This window comes from Kogia breviceps, chromosome 17, assembly GCF_026419965.1.
Source record: "Kogia breviceps isolate mKogBre1 chromosome 17, mKogBre1 haplotype 1, whole genome shotgun sequence".
Classification (NCBI taxonomy): domain Eukaryota; kingdom Metazoa; phylum Chordata; class Mammalia; order Artiodactyla; family Physeteridae; genus Kogia; species Kogia breviceps.
Genome location: NC_081326.1, coordinates 46,616,117 through 46,638,456, shown reverse-complemented (window position 1 = coordinate 46,638,456; position 22,340 = coordinate 46,616,117). Strand labels below are relative to the sequence as shown.

Below are 22,340 nucleotides of genomic sequence, written 5' to 3'. Positions count from 1 at the left end.
ACAAATATTAATTCATTTTATTCTCACAATAGCCTTGTAAGATATGTATTATTATTACTTCTACTACTTATAGATGAAGAAACTGAGGCAGAGAGACAAAGCATCTTATACAAGGTCACATAGCTGGTAAATGATAAAGCTGGGATTTAAGCTTAGTCTCACTTCAGAACTTGAGCTGAAGCCACCACACAGCGTTGCCTCTATATAATGCCAGTGTCCTCTGTTGGCTTTACGTATCTTTTCTATAATTTAATTGATGAATTAATGATTTTAAGTCATAATTACTAGACATGAAAACTCTAATAATAACTTAGAGTATGTCCAAAAGCATTTATTAAAATTTTAATAGTACAAATTATATTTATTAATTTCTTTTAAATAGTTATTAAAAAATTATTGTATTTTATATTCTAAAAGAATTTTATACTTTGCATTTTTTCTTCATAATCAGCTCTCCCTATGGCCATCCTTACTGTCTTACCACTTCTGCTGATAAGCAATCACATTGCCTCTTCCCAAGATCAATGTACTTTAAGTATTAATCTACCTTCTATCACTGGCTCTATTGTTCTCTTTCCTCTCTGATATTTCCTCTTGATAGTCATAGCACCATTTCAGATGAAATATGGCGATTTCATCTGCCAACAACTGTTCTTTGTGCAACTTTTCATTAGTTCCCCAGTCACCTAGGAAACTAATGTCAGCTCGCCTCAGATTCCTTCTCTAGATATTCAGTCTTTCTCCTACTACTTGCTCATCTGCATTGCCAAAAAGATATATCCCTCTTGAGCTTCCCTGGTGGCGCAGTGGTTGAGAGTCCGCCTGCCGATGCAGGGGACACGGGTTCGTGCCCCGGTCCGGGAAGATCCCACATGCAGAGGGGCTAGGCCCATGAGCCATGGCCGCTGAGCCTGCGCGTCCGGAGCCCGTGCTCCGCAACGGGAGAGGCCACAACAGTGAGAGGCCCGCGTACAGAAAAAAAATAAATAAATAAAAAGATATATCCCTCTCTATATATCAATGTTGTACATTCTCCAGAGTTATACCACCATCACCTGTCTCTCTCTTCTTGCCTGCTTTCTATAATCAATCCAAAACCACCTCTCTTTCACACCACTACAGTAATACTCCATCTTCTCTCTCAAGCCTGGACTCTTTTTTTCAAGAACTGCAAGAATTACACACTTCTGTATAGGCAGTATAAGTTTATCTTTTTATTCATCCACAAGTTTGGACCGCCATCTTCAAGAAAACATCATCACAGTGCTGAGCTGCAGCAAGAAGCTGGATCAAAAGACAAAGCTTATCCCAAAATAACATGCCCATGATAAGTACACCCAATTTCTTTCCTCCATTCATTCACTCAACAAGTATTTAATCAATCAATAATAATAAAATGTTAAGAGTAATACATTAGAAGTCTGTAGAATTCATTGAGGCACAAAACAGTGAGTGGTTAATTCACAAGGGATACCCAAAGAAAGCATCATGGAGATGATGCTTAAATCCAGAAAGATGAGTAATTGTTCATGAAGTGGGTAAGGGTCGTGGGTGGAGTGGGGTCCAGGGGGAAGCAGAGAGATGTATTTCAGATTACAGTAGCAGGGTAAGCAAAAGCAAAAGACATAAAAGACAGTGGTAATTTAAGAGAAGTACAAGTATATCCATGGTTTCTGCTTCCTTGGATTCAAGCAACCATGTATAGAAAAGATTTGGGGAAAAAACATTTCAGAAAGCTCTGATAGACGAAATTTTCACATACTGAGGTATGGGTAAGTCATTCTGGCTTATACATGATTTGGCTTGAACTTCATGCTAACTAGAACAGCCTGTCTTATGGCCTGTCAAACATGCATTGTACATCTGCTTTAGCCATTAAAGAAAAGAATGTGTTTAAAAATCAGAAGGAAGTGACTGGTTCAGGCATTCAAATCAGAGCTGGGTGACTATTATGGATGTGGTTTCAGACACGTTCCTGCATCACTAAGAACCTGAATTTTCTGAATTGTACCAAATCCAAGGACACCACCAGCCATTCTCAAAGCAATATCTTCCAGCAGTTACCAGCTTCAACCTTATGGTCTCAAGGTCTCCCCTTGTAACCATGCAACCATTTCAGACCCCAATCAATCCTTGCTTAGTAAGCACTCTTACTTCTTGCCAGATCCAATCCTAATTCTTGACAAGCAATTTATGTAACTTTTCAGTTTTTCCATTTATAAGCCTCCCCCATTTTTTAGTCTGACTGAACACAATTCAAGTCCTTCTTGAATCTGTGTCTCCCAGGCTATAGTCCTCAGTGTGTCTCAAAGAAAACTCTTTCCTATTCCTATTATAGACTGTTTATTGCTTATTTGTGTCAATAGTTCCAAAAAACAAAACTTGAATATGCGACACTGGTAACATAACATTTACACTCATTTACATAACATTTACACTCTATTTACCACTATTTATATAGCATTTATATTGTATTAGTAATTATAAGCAATCTAGAGATGGTTTAAAGTATACGGGAGAATGTGCATAGGTTATATGCAAATACTGTGCCATTTTACATATGGAACTTGAGCATCCATGTATTTTGCTATGTATGGGGTGGGGGGGCCAGTCCTGGAACCAATCCCCAAAGGACATGGGACATCAAGGGAGGACTGCAGTGTAGTTTAGTCGGGGTATACTGAATGCAGTGAAGCTTATTATTTGAGTTAGGCAGGGAACAAACCATAGGGAGAGGGCTCTTTATGCCATTAGAAACTTCACTGAAGAGATGAGGAGTCACTAAATAGTTTTTAAGCAGAAGATAAAATAATCAGATCTGCATTTTACAGATAGCAGCATAGCAGCATGTGAAGGATGTGTATGAGGAATCCAGATGGGAGCAAAGAGACCAGTTAGGAAACTAACGTTAGTCCAAGTGATGGAGGATGAGAGACCAAATAAGAGAGCAGTTAGTAGTTTATGTAGACAGAGATGAAAGAATAAAATGCAAAATTTGTGGGGAAAGAATGGTGAAGGACAGAAACCTGAGATGATTCCTGGCTTTCTAGTTTAGGTGATATAGCATAGCAACTTCAAAAAGTTGCAAATTATAGGAGAAGTAGATCTGGGCGTTGTTCCAGCAATAGGAAATACATAGTCTGTTCTGGCCTAAGTGAGAGTCAGTGGTATTTTAATACATTTATTGAAAGGGAGTTTAAAAGACAAGACTTCAAAAGAAGAAGCTTATGCCCTTTTTTTTTAATTGAACCATTTCTTTCTTTATATAGATATATTAAAACTGCATATATTTTTGTATACAATTTGATGAGTTTGAACTTATGAATATATCCATGAAACCATCACCACAATCAAGTAACAGACATATCTGTCACCTCCAAAATTTTCCTTGAGTCCCCTCATGTCCTTTTCATGGATCAGAATTATTTTTAACTTAAAAAAAAAATTGCTTCAGAAAGGACTTCATTTGTTTTTGCTCATGTTTGAAGGTAAGTATTTTTCTTGGGGATGCTTTAAAAGAAATTAGATGAGATTTATTGGGTGAAGAAAGAGAAATTCATGACTATGTCTAACTGTCCTCTCACAATTACCTGCAATTCTATTTCCACTGTGCTCCACTATCTAGTGTCTGCTTTACCATCCTAAAGTTCTGGTGATATCCTGAATTCCTTTATTTATATTATTATCAGAACTCATTTCAGATGCTATTACTAATCTTCTCCATATATACTAAGTAAAATCTATTTAACCTGGTGCTCATCTTGTCTAATGATAAGGAGCTCACTTTATCTATTGATGAGGACATTAGGTACTGAGCAGTATACTTTCCACCAAGAGGTTAGAAGCAAAGAGATACCAAAGATAACTCTCAAAAGCACGTCTGCCAATAACCAAGAATACCTTGCACCTGTTATATATCAGTAGTCTACAAATATTTTTTCTCTTCTCTCAAATCTCTAAAATCACATACCCCTCTCACATTTTTAAGATAGCATTTAAATTTTAAGTTTAAATAGTTGGAAAGGATACATTTTCAGACATATTGTGTATTGTAGGTGTGATTTAATTATATTTTTATCAAAGCTTGGAGCTGCAGATTTACCTCATTCAATATACAGAAAATGTCTACTTTATACCCTATTTGGCAAACTAGTCCACATTGTCAAACCATCACACAAATCTGACTTTATATCAAAAAGAGTCCAACTTCATTTTAAAATTCATATAAATGTGTTATTATGGGTCACCATGATAATCATCTCAAAATTCCAATTCTGAAAAAGAGAGATGAGGCACCAGAGTCTCGCCAAAAGTCTGTTGCCTGAATGAAATAACGTGCTGCCTCGTTCCATGTTTCTTACATAATTTCTCACTGCTTTGCCCTCATGAATCGCTCCTTCAAGACAACTCTCCTTCAGCGGCAACTCTCCTTGTCACTTTGCCTGGTGCCCCAGAGAGTTTTACATCCTGAGGCAATATATTATATAAAGACCAAAATTCAGATTAGGTATGGTTGAGGAGCATGTTTTTCTTTTGAAGAGTAGAAGCCACCCACTTATAAAAGTGAGTTGGGGGCTTCTTTGGTGGCGCAGTGGTTGAGAGTCTGCCTGCCGATGCAGGAGAGCGGGCTCGTGCCCCGGTCCGGGAAGATCCCACATGCCGCGGAGCGGCTAAGCCCCTCAGACATGGCTGCTGGGCCTGCGCGTCCGGAGCCTGTGCTCTGCAACGGGAGATGCCACAACAGTGAGAAGCCCACGTACAGCAAAAAAAAAAAAGTCTTGTCTCATCAAAAGTGAGCTGGAAAGAAAAATTTACAAAACAGAAAAGTGTTCTCAGGTACATCAATTTTAAGAAAAAATGAAAGAATACATATGGAAATCTGTGCCCTTGAAGTTATTCGCACCCAAATCGTCTCCAAAAAAACCTTCCTTCCACATCGGGGTACACTTTCAAGACCACTGCCAAAGTTTAACACACAATATACTACACATACTGACATAACAGAATTAATGAAGCTTCTCAATTCCTTTTTTGTTATTGTTGGGTTTTTGTTGTTTGTTTTTTTTTTTGCGATACGCGGGCCTCTCACTGTTGTGGCCTCTCCCGTTGCGGAGCACCGGCTCCAGACACGCAGGCTCAGTGGCCATGGGTCACGGGCCTAGCTGCTCCGCGGCATGTGGGACCTTCCCGGACCGGGACACGAGCCCATGTCCCCTGCATTGGCAGGCAGACTTTCAACCACTGCGCCACGAGGGAAGCCCCCTCTCAATTCCTTTTATAAATTCTTTAAGCGGTAAAAATATCTGACTATATTCCTTTTCAAGGATTACATGAATAATCTAGTATTAATTTAAAAATCATAAAATGTTAAGCCCAGAGGAGACCTTAGAAATCATTTAAATTGATGCTGTCATTTTACAGATTTTAGAACAGAAGCACTAAGACATGAAGTGATATGTCAACAAGAGTCATGTAACACCAGGGCAGGAACAAAACTTGGTTCTCCTAGTTGTCTCAACTTAAGTCACCCTGTTCCCAGAGAATGTCAAATTTTTACCAATATACTGGAATGTAGTGATTTCATAAAAATCTATCAGAAAATCCATACATGATATGTTTGATTTGGGGTATGGGAACTGATTATATATTACACAAGCACACTAACTACAGGCTTGCAGGTAATTACAGTGACTTGAATTTTTTTTAAAAGACTTACCATCTGATATACTGAACACACATATATCAATATATTTTAAGGGACTTTCTTAAGAATCACTTTCTTTTACAACCATACTAAAGGTATCATTCATTCTGCTTCAAATCTGATAATTTATAGTGAAAGAATCCATATCTGTTACATTTGCAAATTAAACATTATAATTCTAAAAAACGTATACTCTTTATTTTTTCAAAATTAGATTATCCATTGAGAGATGGTAATCTGTTTTCCCAAAAAGTAAAATAAACAAAAACTTAATGTTGTCACACTTTGAAGCTTAAAATAATCCTGACTGTAAATTACTTTTAATGTCTTTACCACTAGAGTCTCTATTCCATGATTACAAAATAATATCTCCCTTAGAAAGTCATTATTTTTCAATTTAACTAAATATATAGCTTTAATTTATTAAGGAGTATCATCTTAAGAAAATAAATGAAAGCAATATTTCATAAAATCTTATTATACTGGTACTCCATAGTCCTGTACTTCACTTATCCTCTCTGTATCCTAAATGCACCTCAGAAGAGTTAATTAATTGTTAAGGATGGCTGCACATGAAAGACCCTTAAAATTAAAACAAAAGATTATTTTATCTTGTTATTTTACAAGATTACTAAAATAATTTTAAATTACTTTATAAGTAAAATTTAAGCTATAAAATATTTATATTGTCATTATTCTACTTCATAAAAATAATCGTACCAAAATGCACTGAGCTTAATCCTTTGGAGCTATGATAAATCAAAAACTGTGTTCAGTGGCTTCCCTGGTGGCGCAGTGGTTGAGAGTCCGCCTGCCGACGCAGGGGACACGGGTTCGTGCCCTGATCTGGGAAGATCCCACATGCCGCAGAGTGGCTGGGCCCGTGAGCCATGGCCAGTGAGTCTGCACGTCTGGAGCTTGTGCTCCGCAACAGGAGGGGCCACAACAGTGAGAGGCCCACGTACCGCAAAAAAATCTGTGTTCAGCAAACGTATGAACACCAAGGGGGGAAAGCGGGAGTGTGGGAGTGGGATGAACTGGGAGATTGGGATTGACATATACACACTAATATGTATAAAATAGATAACTAATAAGGACCTGCTGTACAAAAAAAATAAAATAAAATAAAATTCAAAAAAAAATGTGTTCAGTATCTATTGTGAGCAAAAGCCTTCTAGTACATAAGGCAACTGAGTATACATAGGAAGATCCAATTTGAAAAGAGAAACTCATTATTCTTTCCATTTAGAATATAGGCCATATATATATATGTATATATATATAAAAGGAATGCTTTCCCAAGTAAATTATGAATGAAAATTATTTTTTATGTTTAGTCCCTAAATTTCCCTCAGATCTAAGAAAAAATATGAGAAACGTGGGGGTTACTCTCTCTGCTTCCTTTCTTTTTCCATAAATCATCCACATCAGGCTAATCCACAATATATAGAGTTTTATAGTTGATTACAATACAAAAAATGTTCAAGGGGTGTTCCAGTTTTTCACTGTATTTAACTTATTGACTAGTACTTTGCTCAGCATAAAGAGACCATATGTTAGAAACCAGAAAATATATTTTTAAGCAAACTATATTCAGATGTCATTACAGACTTCTGCTTGTGGCCTAAATGGGGTAGCAAGAGCTAGATTCCTTCATCTGCCTGAAACAAGCAAACAAACAAAAAATAGGCAAAATGTATGAAGAATGGTATTCAAGACAATGGACATCCGGCAAAAAAGGCCAGCTGAAATATGGGAAACAAACAAGATAAGCTCTACAATTGCCCCAGGTTACTGTTTTGAGAGGCTTTCCAGGCAGCAGAGTAATATACAGAGCAGCTGAAACTCACTTTGGCAGACATCCTAAGTTGAAGAGAACAAACTAAGCCTGAGGAGGCCAACACAGCTAGCTTTCATTGAACAAGTTATCAGAGAAGAGAAAGGTGAACAGAGAAAGAAAACTCCAGAATCTACAGAGAGATCCTTCAAGTGTTCAACTTAGTAATGATCAGTGAGCATGAATGTGATTAAATACCCAGGAGTGGGGGAAAAAAAAATCACCTGAAAGGATTAGAGAAAACAGTAGATGTTCCTACCAGCTAGACAAGAAAAACTCATAATCATGGGGTATTGGTTAAAGTACTCAGGAAAGCCTTGCCTCTGTAGAAGAGGATAAGTAGTGCTAAACTGAGCACTGTTCCAGATCCACCTAACAAATCACAAAAGCAAGATACAAAAGTTAAATTGTTTCCATGTAACTTAACTGTATTCCAGAACAAAGCTCAAGGAGAGTTATAGGAATGAAAAAATATCTAGCACCCAACAATGTAAAATTTTCAATGCCTGATATTCGACATAAGATACTAGGCATTTAAAGAGTCAGGAAAACACATACCATAATGAGAATAATGAATCAAAACCAACCCAACACTGACAAAGATGTTAAAATTAGCATAGGAGAACTTCAAAACAATTATTACTGAGTGTGTATTCTACAAGTTCAAAAAGTTAACTAGACTGTGGAAGATATAAAAATGTCTAAAATTGAAATTCTAGACTTGAAAACTATGTCTGAGGTGAAAAAATACACCGAATGGTATTAACAGCAGATTTGACACTGTAGAAGAAAAGATTAGTAAACCTGAGGCATAGAAATAAAACATAAACAAAATGAAAAAGGAGAAAATTAAAATTTCACTTAATAAAAAAGAGCAAAAGTGAGCTGTAGGACAACTTCAGGCAGCCTAGTGTATGGGTAATAGGACTCCCTGAAGGAGAAGAGAGAGAGGATGGGCCAGTAAAAATATATGAAGAAAAAACTGACAACATTCTATACAGCCTATGAAAACTATAAACACATAGATACAAAAAGCTCAAAAAAACTCCAAACACAACAAACATGAAGAAAATTAACCAAGAAACATCATAATTAAATTGCACGTAACCAGTAATCAAAAGGTTATCTTAAAAGCAATCAGACAAAAAAGACACATTTTATATACAGAGAGATAAAGATGAAAATGGTATTACAATTCTAATTGGAAACAGTGAAAGGGAGAAGGCAGTGAAGCAAAAATATTTAAAATATTGAAAGAAAATAACTGTTAAACTAGAATTCTATACCAAGCAGAAATATCTTTTAAAAAAAACAAGGGCAAAAATTTTAGCATAAAATGTTGAAAGCATTCATCACTAGCAGACCCATACTATAGCAAATATTGAAGGAAATCTTTCAGGCAGATGAAATATGATACCAGACAGAAATATAGATCTACAAAAAGAAATGAACACTAGCAGAAATGGTAACAAGTAAATACATAATATTTCTTTATTATTTAAAACTCCTTAAAACATAAGCCTTTTAAACAAAAAACAAACTGTATTGTGGGATTTATAAAACAGGTAAAAGTAAGCTATATGGTATCAATAATATTAAGTCCAGAAGGGTAGAAATGGAAGTACACTATTGTAAATTCTTATACTATACACCAAATGGTATAATATCAGTTCAGGTTGACTGTGAACATTTAAAGATGTATATTACAAATCCTTAAGCAATTAATAAAATAACAAAACAAAGAGCCAACAAAGCTACAAAACAGAGTCAACAAAGCTAATGAGCTAACAAAGCAGATAAAACTGAATCAAAAAAGTACTTGATTAATCCAAAAGGAGACTAAAAAAGAAATAAAGATAAGATGGTAAAAGTAGAAAAAGAGCAAAATGATATAATCAAACTTAACCATATCAGTAATCACATTACATATAAATTATCTAAACACCCAATTGAAAGGCAGGGATTGTCAGATTGGCTAACAAAGCAATACCCAACTATATGCTGCCTATAAGAAAAGTACTTCAAATATGAAGGCACAAATTAGTTTAAAAGAACAGGAAACATAAACAATGTTATTACTACCAAGTAGAAAGTTGGAATGATTGGGCCAATTATTTAATAGGATGTAATAATGCTAAATGTTTATGCACCTAAAAACAGAAATTTAAAATACATAAAGCAAAAGCCAATAAAACTGTAAAAAGAAATGGACAAATCCAAGTATAGTTATATATTTCAATACCCCTCTCTTAATAACTGATAGAATAAATAGGTAGAAAATCAACAAGGATATAGTAGACTTGAACAACTCTATTAAACAACTTGACCTATTGGACATTTAAAAACACTGTCAAAAAATAGCAGAATATACACCCTCTTCAAGAACACACAGAACATTTGTCAAAAATCAACCATATTCTGGGCCATAAAATAAGTTTCAGTACATTTCAAAAGATTCAAGGCATACAAAGTATATCTAGGACCACAACCGAATTAAATTAAAAATCATTAACAGAAAGATCTCTGGAATCCACCCCCAATATTTAAAATAGAAATAACATACTTTGAAGTTATTCATAGGTCAAAGATGAAAAGTAAAATTAGGAAGTATTTCAACTGAATGAAAATGAAAAAAACAGCATATCAGAATTTTGGCGATGTCACTGAAGCAGTACTTAGGGGAAACTGACGGCACATGATGCCTATATTAGAAAAGAAGGAATATCTCAAAGCAATGACCTCAGCTTCCACCTTAAGAAACCAGAAAAAGAAGAGACAATTAATTACAGCTAGCAAAAGAAAAGAAATAATAAAGATCAAAGATGATGGGCTTCCCTGGTGGCACAGTGGTTAAGAATCCACCTGCCGATGCAGGGGACGCGGGTTCATGCCCCGGGTCCGGGAAGATCCCACATGCCGCGGAGCAGCTAGGCCCTTGAGCCATGGCCGCTGAGCCTGCGCGTCCAGAGCCTGTGCTCTGCAGCAGGAGAGGCCACAACAGTAAGAGGCCCGCGTACCGCCAAAAAAAAAAAAAAAAAAAAGAAAAGATGAAATCAACAATTTACAAAATCAATAAAACAAAAAGCTGGTCTGGTTCTTTGATAAGATCAATAAAATTGATAAATATCTGTCAGACTAAGCAGGGAAAAAGACAGAAGATGTAAATTACCAATATTAGGAATGAAAGAGCTAGCATCACTACAGATTATACAGATATTAAAAGAATGAGAATGGAATACTGTGAACAAGATGCTAATAAATTCAATAACTTATGAGGAACTGAACAAATTCCTTGAAAGATACAAATTACCAAAGCTCATTCAAGAAAAAAATAGATAACCCAAACAACTCTATATCTATTAAAGAAATTAAAACTGTACTTAAAAACTTTCCCCCCAAAATAAAACTGTATGCCCAGATGGCTTCAAAACATTAAAAGATAAATTATACTAATTCTGCAGAAACTCTACTAAAACATTGGAGAGGAGGAAATATTGCCCAACTCATTCTATCTGGCCAGCATTACTCTAATACCAAAATCAAAGAAAGACATTGCAAGAAAAGAAAACTACAGATATCAACCCTCATGAACACAGAAGCAAAAATTTTAAACAAAATTTTATCTAATCAAACCCATTAATATGTAAAAGATATAATCCATCATAACCAAATGGGTTTTATTCCAGGAATACAGAGTTGGTTTAACATTTCAAAATCAATCAATGTAGTTCACCATATTAACAAAAAACATATAATCAATCTCAATAGATGGAGAAAAAGTATTTCAGAAAATCCAACACCTATTCCTGAGGTAAACAAACAAAGAAACAAAAACTCTCAGCAAATTAATAATAGACAACATCTGTTAAGAGCTGATAGCTAACATAATACTTAATAGTGAGACTGAATGCTTTCTCTCCAAGAACAAAATAGGGATAGCTTCTCTCATCACTTCCAATCAGTAAATTACACTGGAGTTTCTAGCCAATGCAACTAGTCAAGGAAAAGAAAAATAATCAGGTAAACCAGGGAGAAAGATAAGGAAAAATAAAGAAAAGTTATTAGTTCTGGGCAAAACAAAACAATGAGAAAAGGGAAACAATGAGACAATGGAGAAATGAAATCACAAAGGGGAACAAATTCCCATAATTGTGTCTAAGTAATGTATGTAAAGACATCAGCTTCATATTTTTGAGCTACCTAAGAACTGAGTGACAAAATACTATGAAGGAGATAAATACAAAATTATAAAGAACTTAGTAAGACAACAATTTAAAATACTGCTTTTACTAATTTCAACATAGCTTTCTTTGGGAAATATTAATATATTCTCTAAAGTGGATGGCTAAACTACAAAAATCTAGTACAGGTGTGAAACACAGCCTTAACATTGCTTCTTTAAATTCCATAGTCTAATGTTTATTTCATTAATGTTAAAACAAAAATAAAGAGTAAAGTAGCCTCAAAAGCTATAAAATTATGAAACATAGAATCTCAAAGCCAGAAAGAGCCTCTTTCAAAATGAAAGAAAATGGAGGCCAAAGGAAGAGCAGATCTACCAAGTTTAAAAAATTATGTGAAGTAATTGAAAAAGCTGTGACACAACCCAAACATTAATCAGTTGTGTGACTTTAAGATGAATTTTAGTGTCTCTGGATCTGAGTTTTCTACACCTATAAAATATGGAGTTAGGCCAATTGATCTCTAAATTCTCTTCATCTTTGAAAGTCTAAGACCCTATGATTCTAAACAAAATCATAAGCTAAAGAACATAAACAATGAGACAAATACCATTTTAATTCAGAGGAAAAATTTTTTAAATTATTTTATCTGAATTGAAGACACCAGGGAAGGTTCTTATTCATTGATTAACCCGAATATTAATTTCAGTTGTCTATTTTATTCAAGATAAGCTTAAGTATAAGAGAATTATGAAGTGTAATTTTCATTCTGTACCTTGTTTGAGCGTAATGACACTCGACCTCCACAACGAGCACAGAACTTTGTTTGGCAATATGAACAGTTATGGCCACATCCATCAGCAAACTTTGTTTTGTGGCAGATACCACAGGTTGGAGCATCACCTTTCTGTTCTGGCTGCTGCTGTGATTCTTCTCCCATCTTCTTTACCTGCTCCTTATACATTTCAAACTGCTGATGAAGTTTTCTGCAGAGAACACAGATAAGAAAAATTTGGTTTCCTGATGTCTCAAAACAAAAATAATTACCACAATTTGTGGACACAATTTTATATCCAAAAACAATCCATAGGAGAATACAGAATAAAAATTTAATTTTCAGTTTATGAATAACATCTTTTATGGAACATCACATCATAAAAGTGTTATAACTAGTTCTGCCTTCTGATGTACATGCTAATTTAAGAAACAATACAATTAAGATACTTCTTTGAACTGTAATTATAATTGTACCAACCATTTGCAATCTATTTTCAATCATATACCATAAAATATTTACAGTGTTATTTTTCAACAGCTTCACAAAAAGACTGATTTGACTTACACAGTGAAACCAAAACCTATGAACTTCAAATCATTGACACAGAATCTCAATTGGAATGATATTAAGAATCCAAACAGAGGGGAAAACATTGGATGAGTGGTCTCACTAACTGTTTAAATCTATTCAATAGTCTCGACATGTTGGCTGCGAAGACACTATGCAGCTTCTAAAATATTAGAAGGCTACCAAATAAGGCTGTACAAATAAAAGTAAGGCCTTTATTTTTTTCTAGTTAAAAATAAATAGTGATAAAACTTTTCACTTCCATTGTCTTAATAAAGGATAATTTTAAATATTTAAAACTATAATTTTGATTTATAAATCAAAGTTCCTAATCAGAACTAATGTTTAGGATTTACAAAGCTGTAAATAACGTCACTGCCATCCTAGAAAGGACAAAAGGCTAAATAATCTAAAATATCATAACTTGTTTTGAGCCCGTCATAGAGTTAAGGTTATAAGGCAACCAAATAATCTAGACTTCAAAGAGCAACAAGCCCTTCCAAAGAACAATGGGCCACACTGTTTCTCCTTTGGCAGAACACAGGAGAAAGAGGTGTTTCCTCTTACAATTAGGTAAGAAGAAATTCATTAAAACTTTAACAAACTGTAAAGGCCAAGTGTGGGCTAACATGACAGTTTGGAATAGCTAGGGGCCCAGACTCAAGGGAGTTCACACTCACTCACAAGCACTCTTCCACATACCTCCACTGGTTATTCATCAGGCATATTGGGAGCAGGGCATGAGAACAAAAAAAACCCTTTGGGGGTGCACATGTGCAGGTATAACAGAAGTGACTGACTAGTGGCTGCTAGGACACAGGCACATTTTCCCAGACTATTTCTCCTAAAAAAGCCAAAGCTATAAGCCACAGGAAAAGGGAGTAAACTCTGTCATCCCCAGGGCAAAGGCAAAGATCCATTGCAGCTAGGGAAAAGCTTGAAAAAAAACCCTCTTCCCATGAAAGAGGGACAGAAACCATCTTCAACCAAGATCTTACCTACAAATTAAAGGCCTTTTATCACTAAGGGAGGTATGGAAACTCCTGCCCCAAACCATTCAGAGATACAAGGCACATTTGCTTCCACAGGAAGGAGGGAGTAAAAACCTTGAGCAAGCCTCATCCCTGAAGCCCAGGTGGACAAAGCCTGTTCAAAGATGGAAGATAGAACACACACAACAGAACACCACGCACGGCCTTATCACAGGCCTAGGATCAAGAAATAAGCACCAGTAGTCTACCTCTGGGGAATGGGCAAGAACATGGGGAGAGACCCCCTCCCTCTGTGACATAAGTGGATAGGAATGGCTGAAGGGGTAGCAAAACATTAAAAAAAAAAAAAAAACTTACATTACTCCTGCATCCACCCCAAGCAAAAAGCAACAGTAGCCCACTGTTAGAGGAATTTGAAGATAGTAGTGCACTAAAGATAATGATGGCAACAACAAAATCCAAACCTGTCTGAATCCCTGACTTGATTGGTGATTTAATCCCCAATACTGACAGTCTGACAGAAAAGGCATGCCACCTTTAAGGCATAAATACAACTCAAAAGCTTGAGACTCAGGGAAAAATCACAAGGAATAAACAACCCGGTATCAAGAGATAATCACTACAAGTAGATCAGAGATGACAAAAATGATAAGATTATCAGACACAGACTTTAAAATGATTTAAATTATTAAGGTAAACGATATAGAGAAAAAAGGTGAACAACAGACATGAACAAATAGGGTACTGAAGCAGAAAGATGGAAACTGTAAGAGTCAAATGGAAATACTGGAAATAAAAAATATGTCCTCAGAGATGAAGAATTCCTTTGATGGTCTCATGAGTAGGCTTGAAAAAACTAAGGGAATAAGTCAATAAAAATTATCCACATTTAAAACAGAAAAAAGAAAAAAAAAGTGTAGGAAGAAAAGAACATCCAAGGGACTTCCCCGGTGTTCCAGTGGTTAAGACTCCATGTTTCCATTGCAGGGGGCATGGGTTTGATCCCTAGTCAGGGATCTGATCCTGCATGCTGTGTGCTGTGGCCAAAAAGAAAAAGAAAAAAAAAAAAAAAGAGAGAGAGAGAGAGAGAGAGCATCCAAGAGCTAAAATGATCTAACATGTAAAACTGGAGTCCCAGAAGATGAAGAAAGAGGAAATATTTGAAGGGATAATGGCCATGAATTTTTCAAAACTAATGAAAGGCAGCAAATCACAGACACGTGAACTTCAGAGAATCCTTTGTAGAACAAAAACCACACACACACACACACACACACTTTTACACACATCATAGTCAAATTGCTAAAAACAAAACATAAAGAGAAAACTATAAAAGCAGCCAGAGAAAATAACATATTATATACAAAGAACCAATGATAAGAATTACAGAAGATTATTCTTCAGAAACCATGCAAGATAGAAGACTTTGGAATGACATCTTTATAAAGCACTGACAGGAAGGAAAAAAAAAAAAAACCTGTCAACCCAAGATCCTATATGCAGTAAAATTATACTTAAAAAAATGAAGACAAAATAAAGGCTTTTTCAGGCAAAGAAATGTTAAAAGAAGACCTTAACTGCAAGGGATTTGAAGTAAGTTCTTCAGGCAGGAGTATGATACTCCTTGGAAGCATCATATGGAAAACCACACCTAGACATAGAAATAAATGCTTATGTCAAAAAGAAAAAAGTCTCAAATCAGTTTCAAAAAAAGAAAAAGGAAAGTTAAACCCAAAGAAAGTAGAAGGAAGGAAATTTTAAAAGATTAGAGAAGAAATCAATGAAACCAAAAACTGATTCTTTTTAAAATAGAAACAACAGAATTGATAAACCTCCAGCCAGAATGATCAAGAAAGAGAAAGAAAGAGAGAAGATGCAAATTACCTACAACAATGATAGAGGGAACATCACTACAGATGCCACAGTTAAACAAAATTAAATGTAAAAGATTATAAGAGAATACTACAAACAACTCTATGCCCAAAATTCTATGACTTACATGAGAAATAGACCATCTTCTTGAAAGACAGAAATAAGTACACCTCACTCAAGAACAAGATAGCCTGACAAGTCCTAAAGCTACTAAAGAAATTTAACTCATAGTTTAAAAACCTTTCAAAAATAAAACTCCAGTTCTCCATGGCTTTATTGATGAATCCTGTAAAATATTTAAGGAAGAAACAATACCAATTCTATATAATCCCTTCCAGAAGATAAAACTGAAAGAAACATTTAACTAATTTCCTAAGGCCAACATTACTCTGATACCAAAACCATACAAAAATATAATAAGAAAAGAAAATTATAGACCAATATTCCTCATGAGAAGGTTCAAAAATCCTCAACCCAACATTAGCAAGCCAAATCCAGAAATATGTTAGGAATAATACATCACAAATAGGTGATGTTTATCCTGGGAATTCAAGGTTGGTTCCACATTCTAAATTCAAGCTATATAATTTACCACATTAACAGATTAAGGGGAAAGAAACATATGATTATGTCAAAATATGCTGAAAAAGCAGCTGAATCAGCAAACTAGGAATAGACAGAAACTTCCTAAATGCAATAACAGTATCCACAAAAGACTACAGCTAACACCATACTCTATTTGAAAAACTGAGTGCTTTCCCCCTGAAATCAGCAACAAAGCAAGATGTTCTCTCTCACTACTCCTAACCAACATTGGACTGGAAATCCTAGCTAATGCATCAAAGCCAGAAAAAACAATAAAAATTAAAGCCATAGAGATTGGAAAGGAAAATTTTTAAACTGCACAGATAGCATAATTGTCTATGTATAAAATCCCAAAGAAACTATCAAAAAAATCTCCTATAATAAATAAATGAGTTTAGCAAGGTCACAAGATACAAGCTCAATATACAAAAAACAATTGTATTTTTATATACTAGCAATAGACAATTGGAAATCAAAATTTTAAAAAGTAGTCGCAATGGCATCAAAAAATAAATAAAAGACTAAGGTATAAATCTAACAAAATATGTGCAGGCTATCTTTGGTAAGAACTTTAAAACACTAATAAAAAAAATCAAAAGAGAGATCTAATTAATAGTAGAAATATACTGTTATTCATCAATGAGAAGTCTCAATATTGTTAAGATATCAATTCTCTACAAATTGATCTATTGATTCAATGCCATCTCAGTCACAATCTCAGCAAGAATTTTTTAAACAAATTGACAAGCTAAATCTAAAATTTGTATGGAAAAGCAAAACTCTCAGAATAGGCAGAATATTTTGAAAAACAAAAAGATTGGAGGACTCACATTACCTGATTTTAAGACTTAGCTAGAAAAGCTACAGAAGTAATCAAATATTGGCAAAGGATAAACACACATACAATAGAACAGAATAGAACAGAGTCCAGAATAGTCCAACACTTAAATGGTCATTACTTTTTTAAAAAAATGCCAAGGTAATTCAATGATAAAGAATAGCCCTTTAAAGCAACAGAAAATTCATGTGTAAAAAAAGTAACTGGAAATCCATGTGTAAAACATGAACCTCAACTTATACCTCACACCTATACAAAAATTAACTAAATGTATTACAGAACTGTAAACAGATTACAGAACTAAATAAAATGACTAAAACTATAAAATTTCTAGATGAAAACATTGACAAAAAGTGAGGCCTTGGGTTAAACAAAGACTACTTAGCTAGATTAGGCAAGCATACCTTCAATAGAATCTAAAAAGCATGAACCACAAAGCAACCAATGGCAATATATAAATGAATGAACATAGCTGTGTTCCAATAAAATATTATTTATGGACACTGAAAACAGGCAGTGGGCCAGATTTGGCCTATGAGTCGCAGATTGCCCACTTTTAGATGATATGATTTCATTTATATAACATTTTGAAAGAGGCAAAATTATTAGGACAGAAATCAGAACAATGGTTGCTCGGGGCTGGAGTAGAGCAAGAGGATTAACTACAAATGGACATAAGGAACGTTTGGAGGTGAAGGAAATAGTCTGTCTTGATTATGGTAGTAGATATTTAACTGTGTATGTTTTCCAGAATTCAGTGAAGTGTATGTCTTAAAGGTGAATTTTACTGCAAATAAACTATACCTCAAATAAGCCCGACTTTTAAAAAAGTTAGTTTCAAAGTGCTAACCTAAAGTCAGTAGGTAAATTAAAAATAGATCTATGTAAGTCCTTTTACCTACTTAACCACAAAAGCAGACTTCCTTTTTCACACCTAATACTAGTAAATTCAAATAGCCGTGCCAGTTTTTCTCAATTTTTTTTCTATAACTTCAGACAACATACTGTTTTTCCCTGATGATCTCCCACCAGGTTTAAGTGAATCTCTGTTAACGTAAAACAAGCACCACTACAGGAAACTCAAGCTCATAAACATGTACCAGAGCAAGCATGATTTTAAGCGGACCACTGAATGAACTCTGCATCATAGCTTCTCCCAACCATTTCGAAGAACTATCTTTCTATGTGTGAGGTATATTATACATTTCTACTGTATACCTGTGTACACACTTATGATCTCTGGCATACCCTTCAGCACACGGCTGAACCCCACTGGGAAACAGAAAGAAGAAAATTAGAGCAATGTTTTGTTTTAGTTCTAGAGGCACTGGAGTACTAGGCAAGTTAACAAGTCACACTGGAACAAAAAGCAGAAATCTAGTTAAGTCAATTGTTCTACAATATAGTGCCTCAAGGGAAGTAGAAACCCCATTTCATAAACAGGGAGAAGGCCAATCACATTAGCAGAAAAATTAGTAATTACGTATCTCAAAGTGCTAGATTAGAGCTATTTAAAACCCTTTTACATAACAACTGTAGTAATCCCAGAGACTACAGCATTATTAGGGCTGCAGGATGGGATCAAATCTTTCCAGCTGTAGAGAGCAAAGAGAGGGAGAGAAGATGAAATACAGATAGGACTAGGCTACAACAGTTTGAGGAGATAGGAGAGGACTAATAGAGAGATTTTGTGTATTCATCCAGTCCTATAAAATGAGAAACTACCATATGTAGAAGTAGTGGTATACAGGCAGATTCGGGAGCTAAATTACATTCCTTGCCAAAAAGAGCATTTCTTCCCTTCCCATTTATAAATAGGTCAAATTCTATCTCTCCTTCCTCACCCCAGTCACTCTTCAACCAATCTAATCTAATTTCCAGTCTACTTCTTAATTCTCACAAAGTTTACCAAGGATTTCCCTGTACCTAAAACTAATGGACAAATTTTTTTAGTCTCCATCTTACTGAGTTCTCAACAATACTTGAAATTATGTTCACATGCCCACTGGGCTTTCATTACACTCTCCTGGTTTTCTTCCTGTATCTGCCTTTCATTTTCTTTCTCCTTTGAAGGTCAAGACTCAGGCCCCTCTTTTCTTTTCAATGTCTTCTTAGGCAATCTCACCCACACCTAACACTTCAATTTCCACCTATATATAAATTACTTTTAAATGTAAATCCTCAGCTTAAACTTCTCCTCTGAGCTTCAATATTCAATTGCCTACTTGACATCTCTATCTGGAAGTTTCAATGCCAGTTGGAATTCAGTGCATATCAAAGCGAACGCCTAATTTTCCTATTAAACTAAATTCCCTTCCAGTGTTCCTTCCAGTGCACAATTTCAGTGAATTGTGCCACCATTTAATTATGCAGGTCTGAAATCTAGAATTATTCTAGAAATACCTCCCTCCTTCAAATGCATAATTAATCTAAGTCCTTTCAATTTTACTTCTTAAATGTGTCTTGAACCTTCCGCTTGTCTCTGAATCCATTGTCAATACCATAGGCCTTGTTACCATCAATGCCCACCTAGCCTCCTGGCTAGGCTACTCACATCCACACTTCTCCCCTTCTGCATACTACAGAAAAATTATCTTGTCATCTCACAGCTTAAAATACGCTAATGGCTTCTGATTGCTTTTAAGACGAAGAAAAGTCTTCTTATAAAGACAAAGCCTTGAATGTTCTCGCACACATTCACCCCTTCAACCTCATTTTTTGCACTGCTTTCCCCTCTTTCTGCTAAAGCCACTCATCCTTTAGACTCACTATGGTGCATCCATTATAGGGCATTTATATTTTATACATGCTCTCGCCTCCTCCTAGGATAGATTACAATGCACACCTTTTTTAAAATTTTCTTTCTTTCTCTTTTTTGAAACCGTAGGTATCCAAAATAGAGTTGATCATGGGCTTGGTTGCACTGATCCATGCTTGGCTCCCATTTTAATTAACTATTTTCCCTTCCCCAATGTGACTTCCCTTCCCTCAGGAACCAGTCTTTATATTTTTATATTAAAATCTAAATAGAATAAACAATACCTAATGCATATGGTGCTTACTGTGTATCAGGTAGATAGGTACTATTATAAATATTCTACTATTATTCTATTCCACAGAGAAGCTATTTTTACTTACAGTCACACCGCTAGTAAGTAAAGCCAGATCCAAATTCAGTGTTGCTGTAGAATCCAAGCTCCTACAGCTATAGGTTTACACATTTTAATGGCTGTATAATTTTCCCTATTTACATTTTATTCATCCCTTTTTTTTAAGTTGGCACTTTATTCTGAAAAAGAATTGATTTATATATATAACTGAATCACTGTGCTGTACACCTGAAACTAACATGATATTGTAAATCAACTATACTTCAATTAAAAAAAGAATTAGTAAATAAATAAGTTGACCCTTTATAATTCATTATTGTATATTTCCAATAAATTGTAATATTTCTGTAATGAGATATTTATAAACACATATGTTTTTCTCTGAGATATGTATACAGAAATATAATAGACATACTCAAGTTCACTAAATATTTAACTTCCCTCCAAATGGCTTACCCAGTTAGCATACCTGCAAGCAGGGTATGAAGGCTCCAGTTTTCTCTTATCCTTGCCTATACGTGATATTATTCAATTTTTAAAAGTTTACAGCTTGGGTAGATATGAACTGATGTATTATTTTTTTAAGTTCACATTTTTCTGACTCCTAATGAAGTTCAGCCAGTTGAACTGCCCTACCTATGAACTACCTATTCATGCTGTCCTTTACCAAAACTCTATTGGTTTTCCTGGTGGGGCAGGGGCTGGGTGGGGGGGGGTATGTGGTTGTTTATTTGTTTTTGTTGATTTGCAGAAGAACCCTGTAAAGCCTATATGTTAATTCTTTATAAGCTGAGAATAGCAAATGTCCTAGTCTGACAAATGACGGCTAATTCTGTTCTTTGTTAAGCAGAATTCTTTAATTTTGTTGCATTCTAATACATCAGTTTCTCCCTGCGTGGTTCGTGGTTTTGGTGGCTGGCTATAATAAAAATCCTTACTCACCCCTGAGTCAGTCACAAAAAATTCTACAGTTTCTTCTAATAGCTTTATAATTTTTCCTCTCACATTTAGGCTTTTAATCGATCTAAAGTTTATTTTTATATGTGATGTGATGCAAGAATTTAATTTTAATCTTTTCCATATAGAGACTCTATTTTCCCAGCACCATTAAATAGACCATCCTTTCTTCCACTGATTTGTGAAAGCAATCTATCATATACTTAGTTCTCACATGTGCAAATGTCTATTTATGGACTCTGCATTCTATTTCATTGAGTTTTTTGTTTGTTCCACTCCAAAACAACATTGTCAGAACCAAACTCCAAATACAATGAAAGGTCTAAACAATCTTAAATATATAAGCTTATATATTTAAGTTTATAAATATAAAGGTAAATACATAAGTTTCCAGTGATGTAAATCAGAGGTAAGCAAACTTTTTCTGCAAAGGGCCAGATAGTTGATATTATAAGCCTTGTGGACCATAGGGTCTCTGTCACAGCTACTCAATTTTGCCAAAGGGATGTGAGAGTAGCCATAGATAAACAAATAAATGAGCTTGAAACAAAAAAAGTGTTCCACTAAAAGTTTATTTACAGGGCTTCCCTGGTGGCGCAGTGGTTGAGAGTCCGCCTGCCGATGCAGGAGACACGGGTTCGTGCCCTGGTCCGGGAGGATCCCACATGCCGCGGGGCGGCTGGGCCCGTGGGCTATGGCCGCTGGGCCTGTGCGTCTGGGGCCTGTGCTCCGCAGCGGGAGAGGCCACAGCGGTGAGAGGCCCGCATACCGCAAAAAAAAAATAAAATAAAAAATAAAAGTTTATTTACAAAAGCAGGCAGGATTTGACCCACAGGCCATATTTTGCAGATCCCTGATACAGATAAAAGAGTCAAAGATGTACTCACATTTAATTTAAAACTTTTATGACAGATAAATA

At 35.3% G+C, this 22,340-nt stretch overlaps 1 protein-coding gene across 38 annotated transcripts in view; it reads right to left on the bottom strand.

Moving 5' to 3' along the window:
* RIMS2 (regulating synaptic membrane exocytosis 2) overlaps nt 1-22,340 on the bottom strand; it is a 552,349-nt gene that overhangs the window by 421,035 nt on the left and 108,974 nt on the right. For all 38 annotated transcript variants that reach the window (XM_059042501.2, XM_059042514.2, XM_059042509.2 and 35 more), the window contains one exon: nt 12,498-12,708. In XM_059042501.2, coding sequence (XP_058898484.1) covers nt 12,498-12,708 — 211 coding nt within the window. The remainder of the gene's footprint in view (nt 1-12,497; nt 12,709-22,340) is intronic.